The sequence below is a fragment of the Thalassophryne amazonica genome, chromosome 7, assembly GCF_902500255.1.
Source record: "Thalassophryne amazonica chromosome 7, fThaAma1.1, whole genome shotgun sequence".
NCBI lineage: Eukaryota > Metazoa > Chordata > Actinopteri > Batrachoidiformes > Batrachoididae > Thalassophryne > Thalassophryne amazonica.
The window spans coordinates 44,181,571-44,202,403 of NC_047109.1; the positions used below are offsets into that span (position 1 = coordinate 44,181,571).

Here is a 20,833-nt window from a genome sequence, read left to right on the forward strand (position 1 = left end):
TGCCCCTCTAACATACAAGGGCGTGCTGTTTCACAATTTAAGACCAACATTAGTGAAAGCCCTGATTATCTTGTAGGTGCACATCTATCTATCTAGCTATGTGTGTGTGTGTGTCGGTGAACACATTTATAATCATATGTGTTCCCCTGCTTTGAACTCAACTTGGTGGTAAACATGCATCAAGGTGCAGGCTGAAAGCTTTTCCAGTAACTGGAATTAAAACGGGAAAACTGCAATAACTCTTGTGTCTTTGTCTCTTTATACCAAAAACAGACACAGAAATAAAAAAAAGAAAGTAATCAGTGTGTTTTTAATTTATAGAGGAACAGCAACAATGTTTTATAAAAGCGATTAACTTATGCAGGCACATTTGGACAAAAATCCAACACATTTTGCTGTTTCATATATTAGCAATAAGAACAGCATTCCCACAGCAAAGCACAGTCTTTAATTTGACATTATGATTCCCAAAAGAATGATGAGAATAATTCTAACCTAAAGATTTATTGAGGAGTGCAGATGGGGTATTCTTCATTCACCAGTTAACTTTGAGGTCTAAAATCTAGTTCATTCCTGAAGCGAAAATTAAACACGGGTTTGTTTGTAATCAAGTACAAAAACTACAGTAGTTCTTGTGGAAAATTGTAGTGGACATGTATTGTAATATATCATGACCAAACAAAAGCCTGCATTACTGTCGTAAAAAGCCTGACGGCAAACATTTCCTGAACAATTGACTAAATATACAGTACAGGTAGTTAGGTAACTAGTAAAGCAGTTGGGTGTTGAGGAAATACAAGGCTGCAGAGCAACTTTGACGATTTACATTTTGGTCCCATCAAAGCCATTTGTAAGGCACTGAACAGGCTGACATTCTGTTATGATTCACAAAAAACATGCTTTCTTCTCAGGATGTTTTTGTTCTAGAATGTGATAACTGAGTTTTTGGTAGTCATGAACAATGCTGTCATCTCATCTCTTATAAGTAATGCTTGAGCATGTAAAGCATGATAAACTTTGAAGACTGTGGATGGAAATCAATTTACACAACACCATCATTGAAACTCGAGTAGATGTTTCTTTATCTCAGATTTGTAAGGTCCAACTGAGGTCCAGAGTTTGTTGAAGTCATTAAGACACACCTTGCAGTAGCCAACATTTTAAGACTGTTGACCAATTGGCAACTGCCAATAAATGCAAGTAACAAAATCCTGAATCTAGAACGTGAAAGCCAAATGTCTCTACACATGAAGGTGGTGAATTTTGGTGGTGAAATTTCCAAATTTCATTGACTGATCTGGTATCAAGTGCAATCGCTGATAAACTAGTGTGGTTTGTTTGTCTGGAACTCCGGTCTTCACCTCCAGATTGTCCTTTCTGGCCATGTCATTGTAAACACTGCACCAGCTGCAACATTTTTATCACATCATGTTATTTGTTATGTGGCCAAAGCACATGGCCACCCCACTTGATCTGACCTGCTTGAGGTTTTTTCCTATAATTGAAAACTCCCAAAGGAATTTTTCCTTACCACGCTATTCAATATGCTTGTTCAAAAGGTGTGTAAGATTTAATTTTGCTAATTTGGCTACTTTTGTTGGGATTTAGTGCTGCACAAATTACTTAATTTTAATAATCAAGTGTCAAAAACTCTTGTAGTGTTTCTGTAAAATAACACTATATTTGATCAAATGGAAAAAGGCACCAACATACTAAAAACATTTACTGATTGTATAAATGGCTGCCTGTCCACCTATTGATTCTTTTGTTTAATGATAATGGCTCGTCCAGAAGATTTGTTACAACCTATGTGGGGGAGTTCAAGAAACCTTATGTTCACTACCCAGTTGTGGACTTGCCACTGTCAAGACTTTAACCTATTTTTCAAGGTTACAGGTAGCATTTTGTGAATGAAATTTGCTGAACTGACAAAGTCCCTGGGAGGCCTAGTACCAAAGACCTCCAGTGATCATCTTTAGTCATGAGTTAGCATCGAGACCTTGCAAACATACAGCAGAAAGAGAACCAGGACTCTATGAAGACTTGGACCTTTGCCCTCCTGCAAATGTATCAACATTACCATACAGCTCTGTCCAGTGACCTCAGGACACCATAAAGTCTTTGCATTTGTTCCCCAAAGACATGAATTACACTATACAGGAAAGTGAAATTCTCAACAAGTTCAACACCTATAACATAGGCATGCTGTTAACGACTGAGTCCAGAAAGTCAATGAAAGCCTCGATCCATCATCCATCCATTGTCTGAAACCACTTATATATTAGCCCAGAAAATTATTGGGGATCCTGCAAATTCTCAGGATGTTCAAAAGGGCACTTTTCAAAATTCTTCATAGGCTGCAAAGAATCCTTACTGATATTCATACTTGTGTTCTGTTAGTACCTCCACAGCTTGGATGCTGTCCATTATTGATTTAGATTTTTTTTTAGGCTTGAAACCAGACTGGTCTTGTCGCTGAACTAGTACTGAAACCCACTGAGAACAACTCTGTTGAGTACGTTGCTCAGCAGAGACAGCAATGCTTTTACCATTGTAGTAATTGCAATCCAGACAATCTGCCACTGCTTTCCAGAGAGGGACAAGAAGACCTTTCCTTTCTTGCAGCCTGTTGGGAGATACCTGTCTCCTAAATGGAAATAAAACTTTGCTTACCCTGCCAAGAGAACAGCTTCTCCACCTGCCTTAAGTAGTTCAGATCAGATAACACAGATTGCTACAGCTCTTCCTGTATTCTACTATTTCAACACTACAATTTCTGAGATTCGGTGACTCACAGCTGACTCGAGCATTAACCACAAGAACCTTGACAGTGGACATAAATGAGTGGTGGTAGCATGAGGTATAGGTTTGGAGGAAGGTCATAGATCATTTGTTCTGTAAGCCGTCCAAGGATTAGTAGACCACTGTGTCTCCTTCTCACAGATTCTTCAAAGAAATTCCTTATGGTTTACCTTCACAACCCAATTTCACAGCTCCCTGAATAGCTTGGAATTGCCATAAAATGAATCCTCTTAGTGATATTCATAGCTGATAAAAGAATTTTGGTGGATACTGGCAACTCCAGTTTAATCCTTGGTTGTCTTTCATGGCTTTCTTGAAGAACTCTCTGTATGCCATTAGGGTCATTGGTTGTAGAGCAGGGAACAGTTGCGGGTAATTAGGTAGGTAGGTCAGAATGAAGATGTCTTATTTGCAGGTGTAAGGCATATACTCAAGAGATTTCATATGAGGTCCCCCCCACCACCACCACCACCTGTAGGCGTCAAAATACAAGTGCAATTAAATGTCATCTACCACCAAAATACAGGAATTCTTTCCAATATAAAGCAAAGAAACCCATTACATAAACTTATAAAACAAAAATCCAACCTAAAACAGTGCTTCTACTAATTACATGGTACATTATTATGGGAAATGGTTGCACCAAAACACACATGATTATATTACAGCAAAATGAAAGGCCGATAGTGGACATGTTAAGGTTTGAGCCCAAAATAAATGTGCTATAACATAGAAACAAGTATCCAAAATGTATTCAACATTTTCAATGTTAAGTTATTTTGACCTTTTCAGGTGTGTGATTTGGAAAAATTTTGCAAGTAGCATGTATAACACTTTCATAATTTGAGCTCAAACTCTAAATAGCCAGTGTCATTTTAACCACACATTTTCTAAAGAAAGATCAATATTTGAACAATTTAAATTTGCATTTATCCATCTATTGTTGATTTCAAATCATTGAATCAGATTCCATGAAATGAAATATTCCAGAATCTCAGCAGACTCCTTGACTGCTCAGGTGTCGTCTCGATCAATGTCTCCCTTGTGGTGTTCTGTCTCATCTTTTTTTATGTCACTTTGCATCCCATTGACCAGGAACTTATTGTGGACCCATTTGCGGCTTTTACAACTGGGACTGGTTGTAGCTCTGCGGATGATGAACCGCGGCCTCCCAAGGATGAAGCTTCCCTGTCCTCGGCCTTGGTTGCATTCTATGTCTTCATCTCTGTCATCATGCTGAGAACAAATGGAAAAATAAAATTAGGTTTGTTGACACAGCAATTCCGAAATTCCAAACTCACGCTACATTTAACATCATGACAGAATTTAGTTAATTTAAAGTCCTGACACATAATTAATCAATAGATCTCTTCTCAGGTCCGTGTCTAGGCACAGACTTCATGATCAAGACCCTTTTCATTTTTGTTGTCCATATTGATAGACCAATTTATGTCCATCTCTTTAAACAGGTGATCCTAAACACTTGAACCGTTTCAAGCACATCCACTGTAGCTTTAAAAGTGATTGATACTTATTCTTTATGTTTGCAAACAAGTTCTCAAACGTTGTCCTCCTGACTTTTTGTCTTCTCCTTTGTAACAAGTGACTCCGTGGGATGGGAATTGGACAACCAATATGAAGATCTGGGTTTGTATCCCGGTATGTGTTTCAGGCCACTTGCCTATGTCCTTGGATGAGACACTTCGTCTTTATTGTGGCATTCCACCCAGCTGTACATGAGTAACAGCCTTGGCTGGGGAAGGAACCTGCAATGGACTGGCACCCCATCCAGGGGAAGTCGTAGACTCTCATGCACCTTCACAATATGGTGTCCGGGGATAAACACAGGCCCTACTGGCCTCTGGTCATGTCTAGGACATTCTTGTACTTCTTGTATCTCCAGTGTTCCACAGTCACATCCTACAGCTTGTGTCCGATTTTAAAATCAAACCAAGCCATATTAGACAGCCCCATAATGATATTGTTATAGGGAGAGGGTGTACACTCTCATGTATTGACTGGTCATCTCTCAGCATTCATATGGGCTCTTTCCCATCTTTGAATTTGTTTCCCCAAAGCATTTCAAGCCCAATGTAATCTCACACCCATTGCATCTCTATGGTCTAAGATCATCTTCTCCTCAGATACTTTTGAAAAATGGGTCCAATAGTCTGATTGAGAGACAGGTTGTCTGAAGTCACCCAGGTGGAGGGTAATTGCAAATGAGTGTAGGGTATCGACACAAACTTTATAATGAAGATGACCCTACCAAGTAATATTCTTTGCTCTTGGGAGTATATTCTGGATCCCAGTCTTCACTTTTTTGAGGCACTCCCAGGTTTGCAGGGTTAATATTTGAGCCATTTCCCTGATAATTCCCTCTGTTCCAGTCCCTTCCATGAATTCGTATTTGCTACAAAAGAAAAAGATAAGCAATTAAGGGTCCGGTCACACAGCACATGACGATAGCTGAATGAAGGAAAAAAATTCACAAAGTGACAAATTGTCGAGAAAAGGTGGACAAATGATCCTGCACTTCTGACATCACCGAAAAGCCTGCGAGTCAAGAGCACATAAAGGAATGAAACAAAACCGGAAGTAACAAAAGAAAAATGAAGCGAACGTTACAGCCCCAAATGGCTGGAATGTATGTAAATAGTTACAGTAGTTGATCAAACGTTCTTGCCGCTATTGTTTCTGTATGACAACATTGCCTTTCGTCCCACACATGGACGAGTCACGTTCAGTTCGTCTGATCTTTAGTTATTGATCCATTTACATATCGTCAATGGTCATGCAAAACATCAGACTTGAGAAGTTGGATGAAGTTGGACGACAATCAAACGGAACGCTGACAGTACGGGAACGACGCAAACAATGAAGAACCGTCAAGCAGTGGTGGGCACAGATAACCAAAAAATTAACTTCGATAACAGATAATAAGATAACTGAAAAGTTATCTTTGATAAAGATAAACCGATAAACCACCCAAAAATGTATCAGAAGTTACAGATAATCGATAACTTCCGGTGTTGTCTATGGAACATTTGCAGTTACTAAAGAGCTGAAATTGATTTTTAACATGATCGCTTTTGAAAGCATCAAAAGCAGTAAAAGACCTAAAGAATAAGCAAGAATGTTTGATCATGCTGCCCCCTGCAGGAAACAGCACAGACAAATCCTTAGAGCACCCACAAGATCAACTCTTTACTAATCATAATCATTTTCGTTCAACATTCTGCCCCTGCTGGAAGCTCTTGTTTACAACAGCACTCCCACCACAGAGACACACCAAAAGCAGCCATAAAGCCAGCTCCCTATCACTTTCAACACTCCGGTCAGGCGGAGGTCTTGAAAAATAAAGTCATACTAACTTATGGTTTTTTGAAAATACTGATAGAATAACTCCATTAATGTCAATTCTGTCAATTGTACAAAGTTAAAATATAACATATATATTTTAATGTTGAATAAGGCACTAATTCTGAGGTTTTGTAACAAACACAGACCACAAAGAATTCTGGGTAAAAGTGCTAAACAGTGATTGGTTCAGTAATCCATTATGTAAACCAACACGTTAATGTGACGTGTGTCATGTGTTGGTTTAAAGATAAATGTGCTTTTGTAAAATATTCCATTTTTATTTGTAAAAACAGGCATTTTTACGGAGCCCTGGAAGTGTCATCGCAATTGCATGTTTTAAAACTTTTATGATGTTGTAAAACGTGCACTCAGTATTAGTAAGTAAGTAAGTAAATTTATTTATATAGTGCCTTTCACAGACATAAGGCCATGTACACACATTGTCGGGTATTTGTAAAACCGAATATCTTACCCTTTCAGTTTGGGGAAAAAACTTCATCCACACTACGTCGTTTAAAAAAAAAATCCATCCACATCGAACTGTATAAATGTGTTGTAATTAGTCTGCCAAACCTTTGGGTGGCAGTACTGATTAAAATTCTATCCAATCAGGAGCCTTATTCTCTTGTCGTCACTTCCACAAAAACTAAAAACATGGCGCCAACCTCGTTCGTGTGGACCGATAAGGAGTCAGAATTACTTCTAATCGTAGTTTTAGAATACAAAGTTACCAAATATATGCACACAAAAAGCGCCTGGACAATGGACAATACCAACACTTTGAGAGCAGCCAGGTACCCAGACGTTTAATACTGCCATGAACACTCCTGGCCAGTAGATGGCAGTAGCGGCCTTGAAAAAATGTCAAACAAAATTCCAGATAATCCGTGTCTGCTACATTTAAGATGCGTGGAATTTAACAAATGCAAATACACTAACATCTATAAACCCAGAGAATATATTCACAAGAGTTTTAGGCACTAGAGTTTAATGCTGTTATCTGTGGACCATGAACAGAGTGTCTGAAATGCATTTGTTCTGTTGTGAACGTCTGAGATTACCTTATGCTACCCATAATGCATTGCTGCCTGGCACAGCATGTGCTTACAAAACCTTAAAAATTAGCACATTACTTTAAAACGAAAACATATATCTGATATTTTCACTTTATAACTTCAGACATGACAATAATTTTAAATAACTTGTCTAAAATGAGTGGTTAAAATTTGAACCATAAGTTAAACATGTATGCCTCTGGATGACTTGGTGACATTGCGATTATATTAGTATGGTGATATAGGAAATGACTTTTTTTTTTTTGGCCACCAGTTCTCCTTTGCTTACAGACAATAGAGTGGTTTTTGTTTGCAGAGGGTAGAACAATATGCCTATTAGGAGACTTTAACAGGTAGGTCTCAACAGCTTTAATAGTTTTGAAAGTGTTTTTCACTGTTCAGCTTAGTGTCAGTCTAAAAGTTATCGGACGGTAATTCATCGGCAGATAATTAGTCCGATGATGGTTTTTAAATTTATCTAAAAAGATAATCCGATAATGAAAACATTATCTTCGATAATTATCTGTTAACGGATTATCGGAAGTGTGCCCACCACTGCCGTCAAGACAGAAAGGAAAATGGAATACGGATGAATTGAGATTGTCATCAGGATTCATTCACATTTGTCAACAGTTTGAAAATTCTGATGAAGCGCCAGCTACAGGAATGAAGCTGGACGGTTAAACGATGTCTCTGAAAGTCAGTGTAACTCCAGATTTCTTGTTTTATTTTGGGTTTGGTGTCCTTCGTTTGTGCCGTGTGACTGGGACTTAAAAGGACTAAAGGACTACAGCTGATTGCAAAACATAAATGGAAAAACAGGGCAGTATAATGACATAGCTGTTCCAAAGTACAAGTACTCTCACCAGGGAAGATGGAGAGAAAAACAGAAATAAAGGGAAGTTTGACTTACAAATCCTTCAAATGTCTGTCGTTTTTCCAGTGGTCCAGATGAGTCTCTTTGATCCAGTCTGCCTCTGTTAAATTTTGTGTTATTTTTTGGATCAGACATGTTATGGGGCAGATGTTCTATTTTTTGAGAGATTGAAGATGAGGAAGATGAAGATGAACTTGAGCGACAACGTTTCTTCTTGTTTTTCCTACAAGAAGAAATAGTATGTGACAACATCCCTCTTGACAACCGTTTATACCGCAATTTCCGGACTATTAGCCGCTACTTTTTTTTTAACACATTTGGAATGCTGCTGCTTTTATAATGATGCAGCTAATTTCTGGATTTTTACAGGCTTTTTCATAAATCCAAATACGTCACTTGATGGTGTCAACTGATTTCCTGAAAGCTGCGCTCCTCATTCGGTGTAAATTCACACACAGTGTAAATATAAGGTCTTACCTGTTCGTTTTAGTGAAGAAAAGTCCCTCTCCGGCACCAGAGTTGCCCCGTCAGTGGAGCGGAGCCTTCTCCCCCCACCCTTCCACACCGGTTCTCTGTCTTTGTGCAACAGGTCGAAAAAGTCACAGCGGCTCATTAACGTCTCATTTACCACAGACTCCATCCCATCCTGGCTGCACGCGATTAAATCTCAAGAAAAAGTTAAAATTACTCAATTCTCAATGTGGAGCAGAGACACCGTGTGCGCACGTTGGATGGCGTGCACATCAACATTTACATGTAACACTTCAGGGGAAAAAACATTTACAGTACGCATTTAATTAAAATAAAAAAAAAATCTTTCTGTCTGACATTTTTCTGTGTAAATATCTCATGTTACAATGTGGAGACCCGCCGCTTATAGACAAGTGTGTGCGGCTAATATTCAGGTGCTCGCTATAGTCCGGAAATTATGGTAATGCTATTCAGATGAACAGCAGAGTTCAATGTCATACAAATAAGGGCGATTACACATACTTTGATTTCTTGTGACTTTTTGAGACTTCTTCCACAGCTTGCTCTTTACTTGAGTTTGGGGAAATTCCCACATCTTTTCCACGATTGTCATTATAATCTCTTTCATGGGTGGAATATTTTTTACGGCGTTCAATATCCAAACGAAGGTCCATTGGGTCACCCTTCATTTTTTCCCCGCCATCCTGAGTAAATCAAAACAGAGCACAGCGTCGTGGACAGACTTTGGATGAGCATGTAGATGCTATCAGCCTAAATAGAAGAGTCCACTGGAAAAGGGAAAAACTCATGTAACAGTCAGCTGGAAAATGACAACCAAGCTATTATGGAAATAAAGTTTCCAATGTATTTAAAGGCCCATACCAGTAGATTTGCATACTTTAGCCTCTTGACTGAACTGCAATCATTTGACAACATATATATATATATATATATATGCTAAACTAATCCGAATTTTTTAGGTTCCTTAGATGACTTCAAAACACAATCAGGATGTTCCCCAAAATAAAAACTGGCCTCAAGCCAGATATTAATGCTGGTTTCCAAAATGGCCACCAAAATAGGATTTTCCATTAAAATGCATTAAGTTGACAAATAAAGCACTTTTCAACCATATCTCTAAGAAGGTTTTAGATCACAGTAAATACATTAGTACATATAGAATTTCATTCATTTTTAAACTCAACATGGCATTCAAAAAGGCTGCCAAAATTACCACCAAATGACCATCCCCCCCCCCCCCCAAAAAAAAATGCAACACAGTGACAAACAGAATTAATAATATGACAAGAACATATTGTGGCAGCCATTTTGTACACCATCTTGAATATCTGGCTTGAGGCCAGATTTTACTTTTGGGAACGTCTTGAGTTTCTTTTGGGGTTGTTAAGGAACCTAAATAACTCATTTTGATTTAGGCTCAGGTTGGTGTAAAGTGTAAAACGATTTAAGCTCAGGTTGGTGTAAAGTGTAAAACTTTTTTAGTATTTCTGGGTGCCTCAGTTTACTTGCTGTCACCAATTTCGCATCAACAGGCCTAGTGTACATGATCTGTAGGACTGATGATAAATGCTCACTGTGTTTGAAAAGCGAAACACATATTTTAATACTAAAGACAGTTATAAGGCTAGGCTATGCCAAATCCCCAGTATGGTTCTTTAACAGTCGAGAATAACAAGCAACCGGGATTCTTCATGCTAATTTCAGTTTACTGATGCTTAACTATTTTCTGTTGTATTTTGTGCATTTTACTTAAAACTGTTTTCATGCAACTGAGTAAAGAAATATTGTGAGAGTTCATTCAGAAAAGTTAAGCATTAAGATATAAGCACAGGTGCAGAAAGTGCTTGCTGTTTGCGAGTTCCATTCCTTATGTTTGAAAAATACTTACGAAGGTAATTGTTTAGAGTCCATTGAACAACTTGGGCACAGCAGCTTCCATTTCTGACTTCAGACCTTATTTGACTGAATAGACTTGGACTGGCTTGTACCCACAGTATAACCAATTCACCATGTGTGGAGGTGATATATAACAAACAACAAAGTGAATGTGCCTCAGTTTTCATTGCTTAGACTTTGTGCACCTCCTTTCGAGGAAAGACATAGGCTTTGAGAGAGTGCAGTCAAATGGCTTTTGGATTTATCACTTGTTTGTTGTTTGTTTATTCCCATATGCTTCATACTGCAAAATGATCAATCACCTTGTAAGTTCCATCCTCTGAGCTTTTCATCGCTTCGAATAGTTGAGAATGTTTCTTAAAAGCACTTGGTGAAACATCTATTCTCCTGTGAGAAGAAACCATAGTCAAGAGATTTAAACACACATCCTTAGTTGTAACTACATTTGTCACAAAAATGAAGTAACACTGAAATGCAAAGGATGGAGGGGGGACCTGGAAGACAAAAGAAAATAGGCAGAAAAGCAAAACACCTGACCTCCACAAAGCATGAGAAAAAATAAGACAAGATAATTCGATTTTCAGGTATGCAAAGTAAAAGAGATACCTGCAAGCTGTTAAAAGAGGAGGTGAAGCCACAGCACACTGAAGGTGAGAGTTTCACGCAATAGGCAACTCTACCTGTGTATCTCTGGGCTTTTTCTTGGCTTCATGATATCCTTCTCTGCTGCTTGCCTTTGGTACATGGTGAAGCGATCATTTAGAGTCATTCCAGAAGCTGGAAAGTGCTGAGCTGTATAGGTATACAAAAGAAAGGGGTTTAGAGCACACTATCAACAGTGAAGTAGGATATACAGTGGGGTAAAAAAGTATTTAGTCAGCCCCTGATTGTGCAAGTTCTCCTACTTAGAAAGATGAGAGAGGTCTGTAATTTTCATCATATGTACACTTCACCTATGAGAGACAAAATGAGAAAAAAAAAATCCAGGAAATCAAATTCTAGGATTTTTAAAGTATGGTGGAAAATAAGTATTTGGTCACCCACAAACAAACAAGATTTCTGGCTCTCATAGACCTGTAACTTCTTCTGTCCTCCACCTGTTACCTGTATTAATGTCACCTGTTTGAACCTGTCACCTGCCCACAGCCTCAAACAGTAAGACTCCAAACTCAACCATGGTCAAGACCAAAGAGCTGTTGAAGGACACCAGGAAGAACATTGTAGACCTGCACCAGGCTGGGAAGAGTGAATCTACAATAGTCAAGCAGGTTGGTGTGAATAAATCAACTATGGGAGCAATTGTAAGAAAATGGAAGACATACAAGACCATTGATAATCTCCCTCAATCTGGGGCTCCACGCAAGATCTCATCCCGTGGGGTCAAAATGATCATGAGAACAGTGAGCAAAAATCCCAGAACTACACGGAGGGACCTGGTGAATGACCTGCAGAGAGCTGGGAACAAAGTAACAAAGGCTACACACTACGCAGAGAGGGATTCAAATCCTGCAGTGCCAGGCGTGTCCCTCTGCTTAAGCCAGTATGTGTCCAGGCCCATCTGAAGTTTGCCAGAGAGCATATGGATGATCCAAAATAGAACTTTTTGGTAAAAACTCAACTAGTCATATTTCGAGGAAGAAGAATGCTGAGTTGCATTCCAAGAACACCATACCTACTGTGAAGCATAGGGGTGGAAACATCATGCTTTGGGGCTGTTTTTCTGCAAAGGGTACAGGACGACTGATCCGTGTTAAGGGAAGAATGAACGGGGCAATGTATCGTGAGATTTTAAGCCAAAACCTCCTTCCTTCAGTGAGAGCATTGAAGATTCAACGTGGCTGGGTCTTCCAGCATGACAACGATCTCAAACACACCACTCGGGCAACAAAGGAGTAGCTCCGTAAAAAGTATTTCAAGGACCTGGAGTGGCCAAGCCAGTCTCCAGACCTCAACCCCATAACAAATTTGTTGAGGGAGTTGAAAGTCCATGTTGCCCAGCGACAGCCCCAAAACATCACTGCTCTAGAGGAGATCTGCATGGAGGAATGGGCCAAAATACCAGCTACAGTGTGTGCAAACCTGGTGAAGACTTACAGGAGGTTTGTCCTCTGTCATTGCCAACAAAGATTATGTTACAAAGTATTGAGTTGATCCTTTGTTATTGAACAAATAATTATTTTCCACCATAATTTACAAATAAATTCTTAAAAATCCTACAATGTTATTTCCTGGATTTTTTTTCTCATTTTGTCTCTCATAGTTTAAGTGTACCTATGATGAAAATTACAGACCTCTCTCATCTTTCTAAGTAGGAGAACTTGCACACACTTGGCTGACTAAATACTTTTTACACCACTGTAGTAACTTAAAATGATGACTACAGTATTTATACTATTTTGTTATAGTGTTAGGTATATAGAACTATTTCAGACATACAGTTGCTTACATGCATTACATGCATTCGATCGAGTTTGGCTCCACTAATCCATGGGCCAAACAGGTTTTTGGTACCATCTAAGTTGAGTAAACAGCACTTCAAATCCACTCTCAGTAACCATGGCCAAGACAAAAATTATGATAATCATCTCAGAGTGGCAACTATAGCCAAGTAATGGAACCAATGAAGGCTAATGCCATAGACTGTATGGACAAACCCATAGGTTTCTATAGAGACCCGGATGATTTCATTAGATTAGATAGAACTTTTTTGATCCCTTGGGAAGAACAAAGTTGGGAACAAAACAAAGTTGCCTCAGTGCACTTCACACAAGTAAGGTCTAACCAGAGCAAGCACACAGGCGACAGTGGTAAGGAAAAACTCCCTCTGAGGAAGAAACCTCAAGCAGACCAGACTCAAAGGGGTGACCTTCTGCTTGGGCCATGCTACTGACACAAATTACAAAAACATTTCACAAAATGAATATACAGGAGATGTTGCCGGTGTACAGGACAGGAGGGCCTCAGAAAACAGACACCACACCCATCTCTGGATGGAGCCACACCTCAAACAGAGAGAGAAAAAAAAAAAACAGAAGCAGGCATCAGAAAGACAAATACAAATACAAATACAGTACAATTTGTCAGCATTAAGTAACAAGAAGAACAAAAGAAATACTAAGGTGATTGTCGGCCACTAGCCCTAAGATTCATTAAAAGACCCAGAATTTCGATAAAGTTGAGGCCGTGGCCCGCTCCGTTTCCTAATAAAATTAATTTAAAAGGGTAAAAAGCATAGTAACATACTATACCAGCATGCTAGTCATACGAAAGGGAAAATAAGTGTGTCTTAAGTCTGGACTTGAAAGTCTCTACAGAATCTGACTGTGTTATTGATGCAGGGAGATCCTCATGGAAATTGACATTCCAGCAGCATTGTATAGCAGCACACAGGGTAAGAAGCATACAGAGTATCAAAAGTGAAAGTAAAAAAGGAAAAACAGTTTGCCAATATAAATGCACAAATATGAATACCAGACATAGTGATCGCCGCTGGTTTACTGGCTACTACTGTTCCTCTCATTCCCATCCTCTGTCTTCCTGTTACTCCTCCTCCCCCCTGAGTGAGGAGTTGTACAGTCTGATGGCCTGAGGGACAAAGGAGGTTTTCAGTCTGTTGGTTCTGCACTTGGGAGGAGCTTTCTGTGACTGAAGAGGCTCCTCTGGTTGCTGATGATGGTGTGCAGAGGGTGACTGGCATGATCCATAGCCAAGCCAAGTAGTTTCTTTCCACAGGCCATCACACCAAACCAAGCCCATAACAAACCATAAGCAAATCAAGCCCATATCTGGGCATTGCCATATTGGCAGTGTTGGCAGCGCTGACTCTGGCAACATCACAAGGAACTCATAGATGGATAAAGAGGTGGAGTGTGAGTGATTCAGTTGTCTGAGGAAAGAAGCCTGAAAATGTCATGATCTTCCAGTCTGAACTAGCTAATTGAACAGATTAGCCTCGGTTTGAGTGCTTATTAAATCATATTTTTGGGAACATAATGATTTGCTTTGGTGTAGGCATAAAAGGTTATGAGCTGCTCAGTCATCATGCATTAAAGGGCTCGAACGGATCAGGCTGCTGATAACTGCTAAAAGTAAAAACATGCTGTTGACATCCAACATTAAGTAAGATGATAATTTTACTCAGTGCGAATATTGCAGCATGGACATCTTAGCTGACTTGTTAGAACATTTCACCACACAACAATCCATATTAATCCAAGCGTTTGTAATAAAATGCTGAAAATGACAAACACAGCCCTCCACAACAGATAGCAACCACTGCCAGCGCACAATGATTTACTTGTGCTACACAGTGCACCCAGAAAGTATTCACAGCACTTCACTTTTCCACATTTTGTAATGTTACAGCCCTATTCCAAAATGGAGTCAATTAATTTTTCCCCTCAAAATTGTACTCACAACACTCCATAATGACAGCATGAAAAAAAGTAAAAAAAAAAAAAAATTGTGAATTTATTAAAAATACAAAACTAAGAAATCACATGTTGATAAATATTCCCACTCGTTGCTCAATAGTTTGTTGATACACCTTTAACAGCAATTACAGCCTCAAGTCTTCTTGAATATGATGCCACAAGGTTGGTGCACCTATTGCTGCACAGTTTTGCTCATTCTTATTTGTAGCACCTGTCAAGCTCCATCAGGTTGGATGGAGAGGTTGTACGGCCATTTTTAGATGCTCTCCAGAGATGACAACTTTTCACTGTTTTTACCCATAACGCCATAACTTTCCATCCTAGATACTAGTCCAAACATTTTGGAAACCTTGTCATCAACAAATAATAATTTATATATTTTAACATGATTGCAGCATTGACCCCAGTGTAGCCTTTGTTTACTGAGGTTGGATTGGAAGTGTTGATTAGTCACCTTAGGAAGTACTGATTTAGTCAAAATTGCCTCCAGGTTCATGGAATATATCGTGGTTGGCTTTTAAATTACCCTAAGTAACTCTCTAGTAGAGAAGCTTGAATCTTCAACTGGACTGGGTTGCTTGATGCAAGGATGTTTCACTTCAAATTGCAGAAGCTTCCTCAGCTAAAATTCTTGCTGTGGTAGTCTGACTTCTGTCTTGACTCTTGTAGAGAAGAATAACAAGCCACAAAAGCTGGAGTCCCCTGTTTACAATGGGGTACTCAGGTCAAAGCAGTTTCAGTCTTTTGTTCATGGTAATGAGTCATTCACGTCATCAGGAGAGCTGTCAGGAGAGGCGTCAATCCCATCATTAGGAGGGACAGCTGCCCTACCATTAGGAGAGTGCTAACTAGAACACAATAGGTGCTAATTAGAGCAATTGTTTAGTCACCAGCCATCAGCAGTCTGCCTCTCAGTAGGAGGGGTCTGGTTAGGTTTAAAACTCCAGCTTTTGTGGCTTCTGTTATTCTTCTCTACAAGAGTCAAGACAGAAGTCAGACTACCAGAGCAAGAATTTTAGCTGAGGAAGCGTCTGCGATTTGAAGTGAAACGTCCTCGCGTCAAGCAACCCAGTCCAGTCGAAGATTCAAGCTTCTCTACTATGGAAACCACCTGGACAACTGAGAGCCTTCACAGAAACAAAGTAACACTCACAAACCAGTAATCTTACTAGGTAGCACCTCTACAGTTTTGACAAAGTTCCTTCCCACTTCAAGTAAACATCAGTGTAGTCACATTTTCAGTGATGCCTTGCAATATGTGATATGCAACAACATGCAATGGACTGATATCCCATCCAGGGAGTCACAGACTTTCATAAACCTCACTGTGTTGTATCCAAGAATAAGCACCGGCACCAATAGGCCTGAGGGACTGTATAGGTCTTACAATACTGCACTGCACAAAAGGCATTGGCTTCAAATTGTATGCAACTGTCTTTCTGAAGTGTGAAGGAACATTTCACATAGCAAATGCACAATTCAAAAGGCACCAAGGTGATTTAAACCATTTTAAATACTATGGTTCTCAAGAACAGTCATATATATTTAAAAAATAATATGTCGTACTCTGTTGTTCATGTAATGATGCCAAGAAGTAAAAAAGATTGCATACCTTTAATTTGATGAACGATGGTGACAATGTGTTGAGCAAACAGCTCAGAGGGACTTTTCTGTAACTGGGCTGACTGAACATGTTGAAAGATGGAACGGAACCCCTGGGCCTTTTTTGAGGACTGGACAAGATCCTGAGACAGCTGCCGCTCTTGGGCTAAAATTTCCGATGGGCTAAAAAGGCGGGAAAATACCTTTTATAATGCTTTGAGAAGAAAATAAAACAGAAACACAAAAAATGCTGCAGAAATTCTAGTTTTGTTGTGCAATTCTCTCTCAAAACATCAATAAATCACCGTAGAAGAGAACTTGTGCTACAAAAGTGATCCAGATTACGTATGTTTTTTGGTTCTCAAAGGAAAACCGGAGCCACTATGGACACAGCATTCACTGCAGCTCACCTTATCAGGCTGTCTCCAAGGAAATTCATTCTGATGTTAAATTTTGCCTGTTTTCTTGGGGAGGTGACAGGCCATTCCTCTTCCTTCATCATAAACATCTCCCTGTCCAAGGGTCTCCTTGGTCGTGGAGGAGTTTGAGGAGATGGCACAGATGTAGATTGTGCCATCTTTTTCATGTTACAACCTCTCTCTGGGGAGAGTTCCTCAAATGTATTCGCTGATTCCCTCTTAGTGAAAGCAGCAGCAAAAGCAGCTGATTTCTCCTGCATTCGAGTGAAATGTATCTCATCTGCCACGGCCTCAAGGTCATCATTAGATACCTGTGAATAAGCCCCGTTCTGCCATTTGTTTAAGCCTTCTTCAAACATTTCACGGGCTGATTTATTGACCTTGCTCTTTGACTTTGGGGACTCATCCCCATTGCAAAAGTCTTTGTGGAGATATTTTGGGTGGGGCTTTGGTAAATTCTTCTCTTCTTCCCCATCAGCAGACAGAAATGGAGACGATTTCAGAAAGCTGCTCAGGGACACGTCACAGTCACTGTCCTTTTTGCACTTTGCTGACACTGTATCAGTGACACTTGGAGATGCTTTGCTGTTTGTTTTCTCTTCCTCCATGTTCACGACAGTGGTTTCCATGTTCTTTCCATTTTCTGAAACAGATTTGGCTTTTTTCTTTTGCTCTTCCAAAAACCTAAACAATGACAGAGATTAAGAGGTTTATCTGAATCTCAAGATGAAAGTTCAGCCCGGGTTCAGACATAAACTCTGAGCAAACAGCCAAGATGGGAAGTCACTTGAAACCAGGTGTAATTTATCAGCCTGTAGTACTGTATATGGGAAGGTAGTTCAGTGAGATACTAATATGTAGACATGTGAAACATGTGAGCAAACAGAAATATTCTGAGAAAATGTATCCATGTCAAATCTCTGCATGGGAAGATTATTTTCTGTAAATATAACCAGTTTCATGTGCAAAAGGTCCTTGTGTTTTGTGCTTGGAATCCACGCGATAACATGTTTTAGGTTCTTTGTTGATATTCTGAATAATTTTATAGATGTGTTGGACAGCTGCAAAGACAAAAAAAAAAAAAAAAGAACCACCTAAAAGTCACAACCTGCTTGCAACCAGATTAATCAGAGCCAAAATGTGACCAAATCCTGCTTTTCAGGATATTTGTCTCAGATTTGGCACTGATCTGTAGTTAAATTAGGTGCAAAGTTAATGGGTGGGGGTTAAAAAAAAAATGAAATTCAAAGTTGTGCATCAACCTGTGTGAGATTCATTATCCATAGTTTTCTTTGTTTCCACACACATACATACACACGTCCATACATACATACATACATATATATATATATATATATATATATATATATATATATATATATATATATATATATATACGAAGGTAGGCTGAAAGGTTCTAAGGCTCCCCATGAAGGAGTAATGCATTAACTGCAACTTTTCAGCCTACCCTCGTATATATATATATATATATATATATATATATATATATATATATATATATATATATATATATACACACACACACACACACACACACACACACAGTGGTATGGAAATTAAAAAGTGTTTGACCCCTTGAGTGTTTCCCTGTTAGAAATTTTTGAGGACATCAAAAAATAAAATAAAATAAAATCAGGCTTTATATTTTAAAATTTCTAATATTATGCCCTTTAAACAAACAGTGAAAAGTAATCTCTACATCATGAATTAAAAGAAAAAAATCTAAAAGCCAAAATGATGGTGTGAATAAGTAAGTGCCCCTTTAGTGTAGCACTTAGTATACCATCACTTTTACATCCAGTTTGCTTCAGATAAGTCAGGGAATGGATACATGAGCATTCCCAAGACACTGATTATGTCTTGGACTTTATTTACATGAATTATGAAGAAATACAAACAGTAAAGTACTGTATGGTAAATCTGTGCAGAGCAGACAGTTCTCAAAAACTGAGTGACTGTATAAGAAGGAGAAGAGTGAGGAAAGCCATCAAGACACCCAGGCAACCCTGGAGAAGTTACAGGCTTCTGTGACTGTGAATGAAGAAATTGTGCAAAGTGCAAGTTTTGAGTTTTGCATCACCAGTTAGACATCTTCATGATGAAGTGGTATAGAGAAGGTTTAGGTAGATAGATTCACACACACACACACACACACACACACACACACACACACACACACACACACACACACACACACACACACACACACACACACACACACACACACACACACACACACACACAGATATATATATATATACAAAGCCTGAATTTTTGGTTTTGTTTATTGATGTCCTAAAAAAAATTCTGACCTGTAAAAGCTCAAGGTGGTAATAACTTTTTCACAACACTGTATATAGAATTAATCAAGTGCAACAGTTATGGTGGTACTTAAATTTGTGACACACTAATTTCATACTCTGACAAGCAAGAAAACAGCAATGAAACATAATTCAGTCATTTCCCTACGAAATTAAAGAAGACATGAGCATTTTAAAACCACAACAATGCTTTTGGGAAAGGCAAATATTATAACTAATATGTAGCTGAAAGTAAAAATGAAACAAGACTTCTCAGTGTTTTATCTGCATGAGCTAAACATTTTTTACAACAGAAGAATAAACTGGGTCTTACTTTCTGAAGGCAATGGAGATCGCTGCTTTATCTCCATCCAGATATTCCTCATTAAGGAAATCAAAGCTGCAAAGCACAGGATTTCGAACTTCCTGTGAGGGTTTTTTATCAGACGATGAACTGCATCCCTTCTGCCAAGAGAGGGCGCAGTTGCTCGTGTCATTTTTGCTTTCTGTGGGAGAAGTGGGTTGGTTAGTAGTTTGGCTGTTCCGCCCAACAATAACAGCAGAGCTTGCCAGAGTACTGGCTCTGTTTGGGCTGCAGCTTGTTAGAAGCTGCCAATTCCTCTCAGGTTTCCCACTGCCCAGACTTTCTTTGGCATCTCCTGTCGGTTCCCCAAGAGGCTCCACTGGCTTGTCAGCTCCCCCTGCTGCCTTTTGCAGTTCAGTGGAAGCCGAGTTGTCCTCCTTGGCGTCTTTGGAGTTTTGATTAGTCAGCAACAAGGCTGACTTGAATTTAGGGGGAGAGGAGTGTGATGAAGAAGAAGAATGCCTAGAGTGTCTAGATAGGGGCGAGGCGGACCGATCAATACGGTGACTGTAAAAGGGAGGACTTCCTGAGCGTTTCTGGAAGTGTCCTCGTGAATCGTTTTGCTCCTGCTGCTTTTTAGGATGCTGTTTGTAATTCTTCCAATTGGGGCGAAAGTTGTTGTTGTTGCCGTAGCCACCGCCACCACCACGCTGGTAGCGTCCACGTGGGAAGTAGCCCCGACCTCTGCCCCTGAAGTTGTACGGCCTCCGGAAGCCGCGATGGTAACCGCGGAACTCACGGTTATTCTGGTATCCTCTTGGATGTTTGTTCTCCCGACTGTGAGAAGGAGAATGAGATCTTGATCGTGACCGAGACCTAGAGCTGTTAATGAAAGAAAAGTGAAAAATGAAAGTACAACGCTATAAATTTTCCAACCTTGTATCATTTATGAGATTTCTGTTTCAACATTTTAAACCTTTCGAGCGGTGCAATCCCATAAAATAGTAACATCAATTCTAAATCATAACCTCAACACAACTAAAATTGTAGGTTTTGGACAATGAGAATGGCAAATAAATGGTCACAATACATATATTACACTGTAGTAATCCAGAAATGTTTGAGGATAAGAAACCTGCTTTCATGGTCGAGCACAACAGATCGGAGTTGAAAGCAAATAATGAATGAGTAAAAGTACGAGGGCTGTCCATAAAGTATAAGTCCTTTTTATTTTTTTCAAAAACTATATGGATTTCATTCATATGTTTT

The 20,833-nt window shown here is 39.3% G+C and overlaps 1 protein-coding gene across 4 annotated transcripts in view; it reads right to left on the reverse strand.

Annotated features, from left to right (window-relative positions):
• Positions 1 to 293: 293 nt before the first annotated feature.
• thrap3a (thyroid hormone receptor associated protein 3a) overlaps positions 294 to 20,833 on the reverse strand; it is a 57,656-nt gene continuing 37,116 nt past the window's right edge. For all 4 annotated transcript variants that reach the window (XM_034174082.1, XM_034174080.1, XM_034174081.1 and 1 more), the window contains 9 exons: positions 19,595 to 20,446; positions 16,931 to 17,623; positions 16,531 to 16,703; positions 11,166 to 11,277; positions 10,788 to 10,872; positions 9,091 to 9,272; positions 8,134 to 8,320; positions 5,072 to 5,215; positions 294 to 4,038 (listed from right to left, as the gene is read on the reverse strand). In XM_034174082.1, coding sequence (XP_034029973.1) covers positions 3,817 to 4,038; positions 5,072 to 5,215; positions 8,134 to 8,320; positions 9,091 to 9,272; positions 10,788 to 10,872; positions 11,166 to 11,277; positions 16,531 to 16,703; positions 16,931 to 17,623; positions 19,595 to 20,446 — 2,650 coding nt within the window. In that variant the 3' untranslated portion in view covers positions 294 to 3,816. The remainder of the gene's footprint in view (positions 4,039 to 5,071; positions 5,216 to 8,133; positions 8,321 to 9,090; positions 9,273 to 10,787; positions 10,873 to 11,165; positions 11,278 to 16,530; positions 16,704 to 16,930; positions 17,624 to 19,594; positions 20,447 to 20,833) is intronic.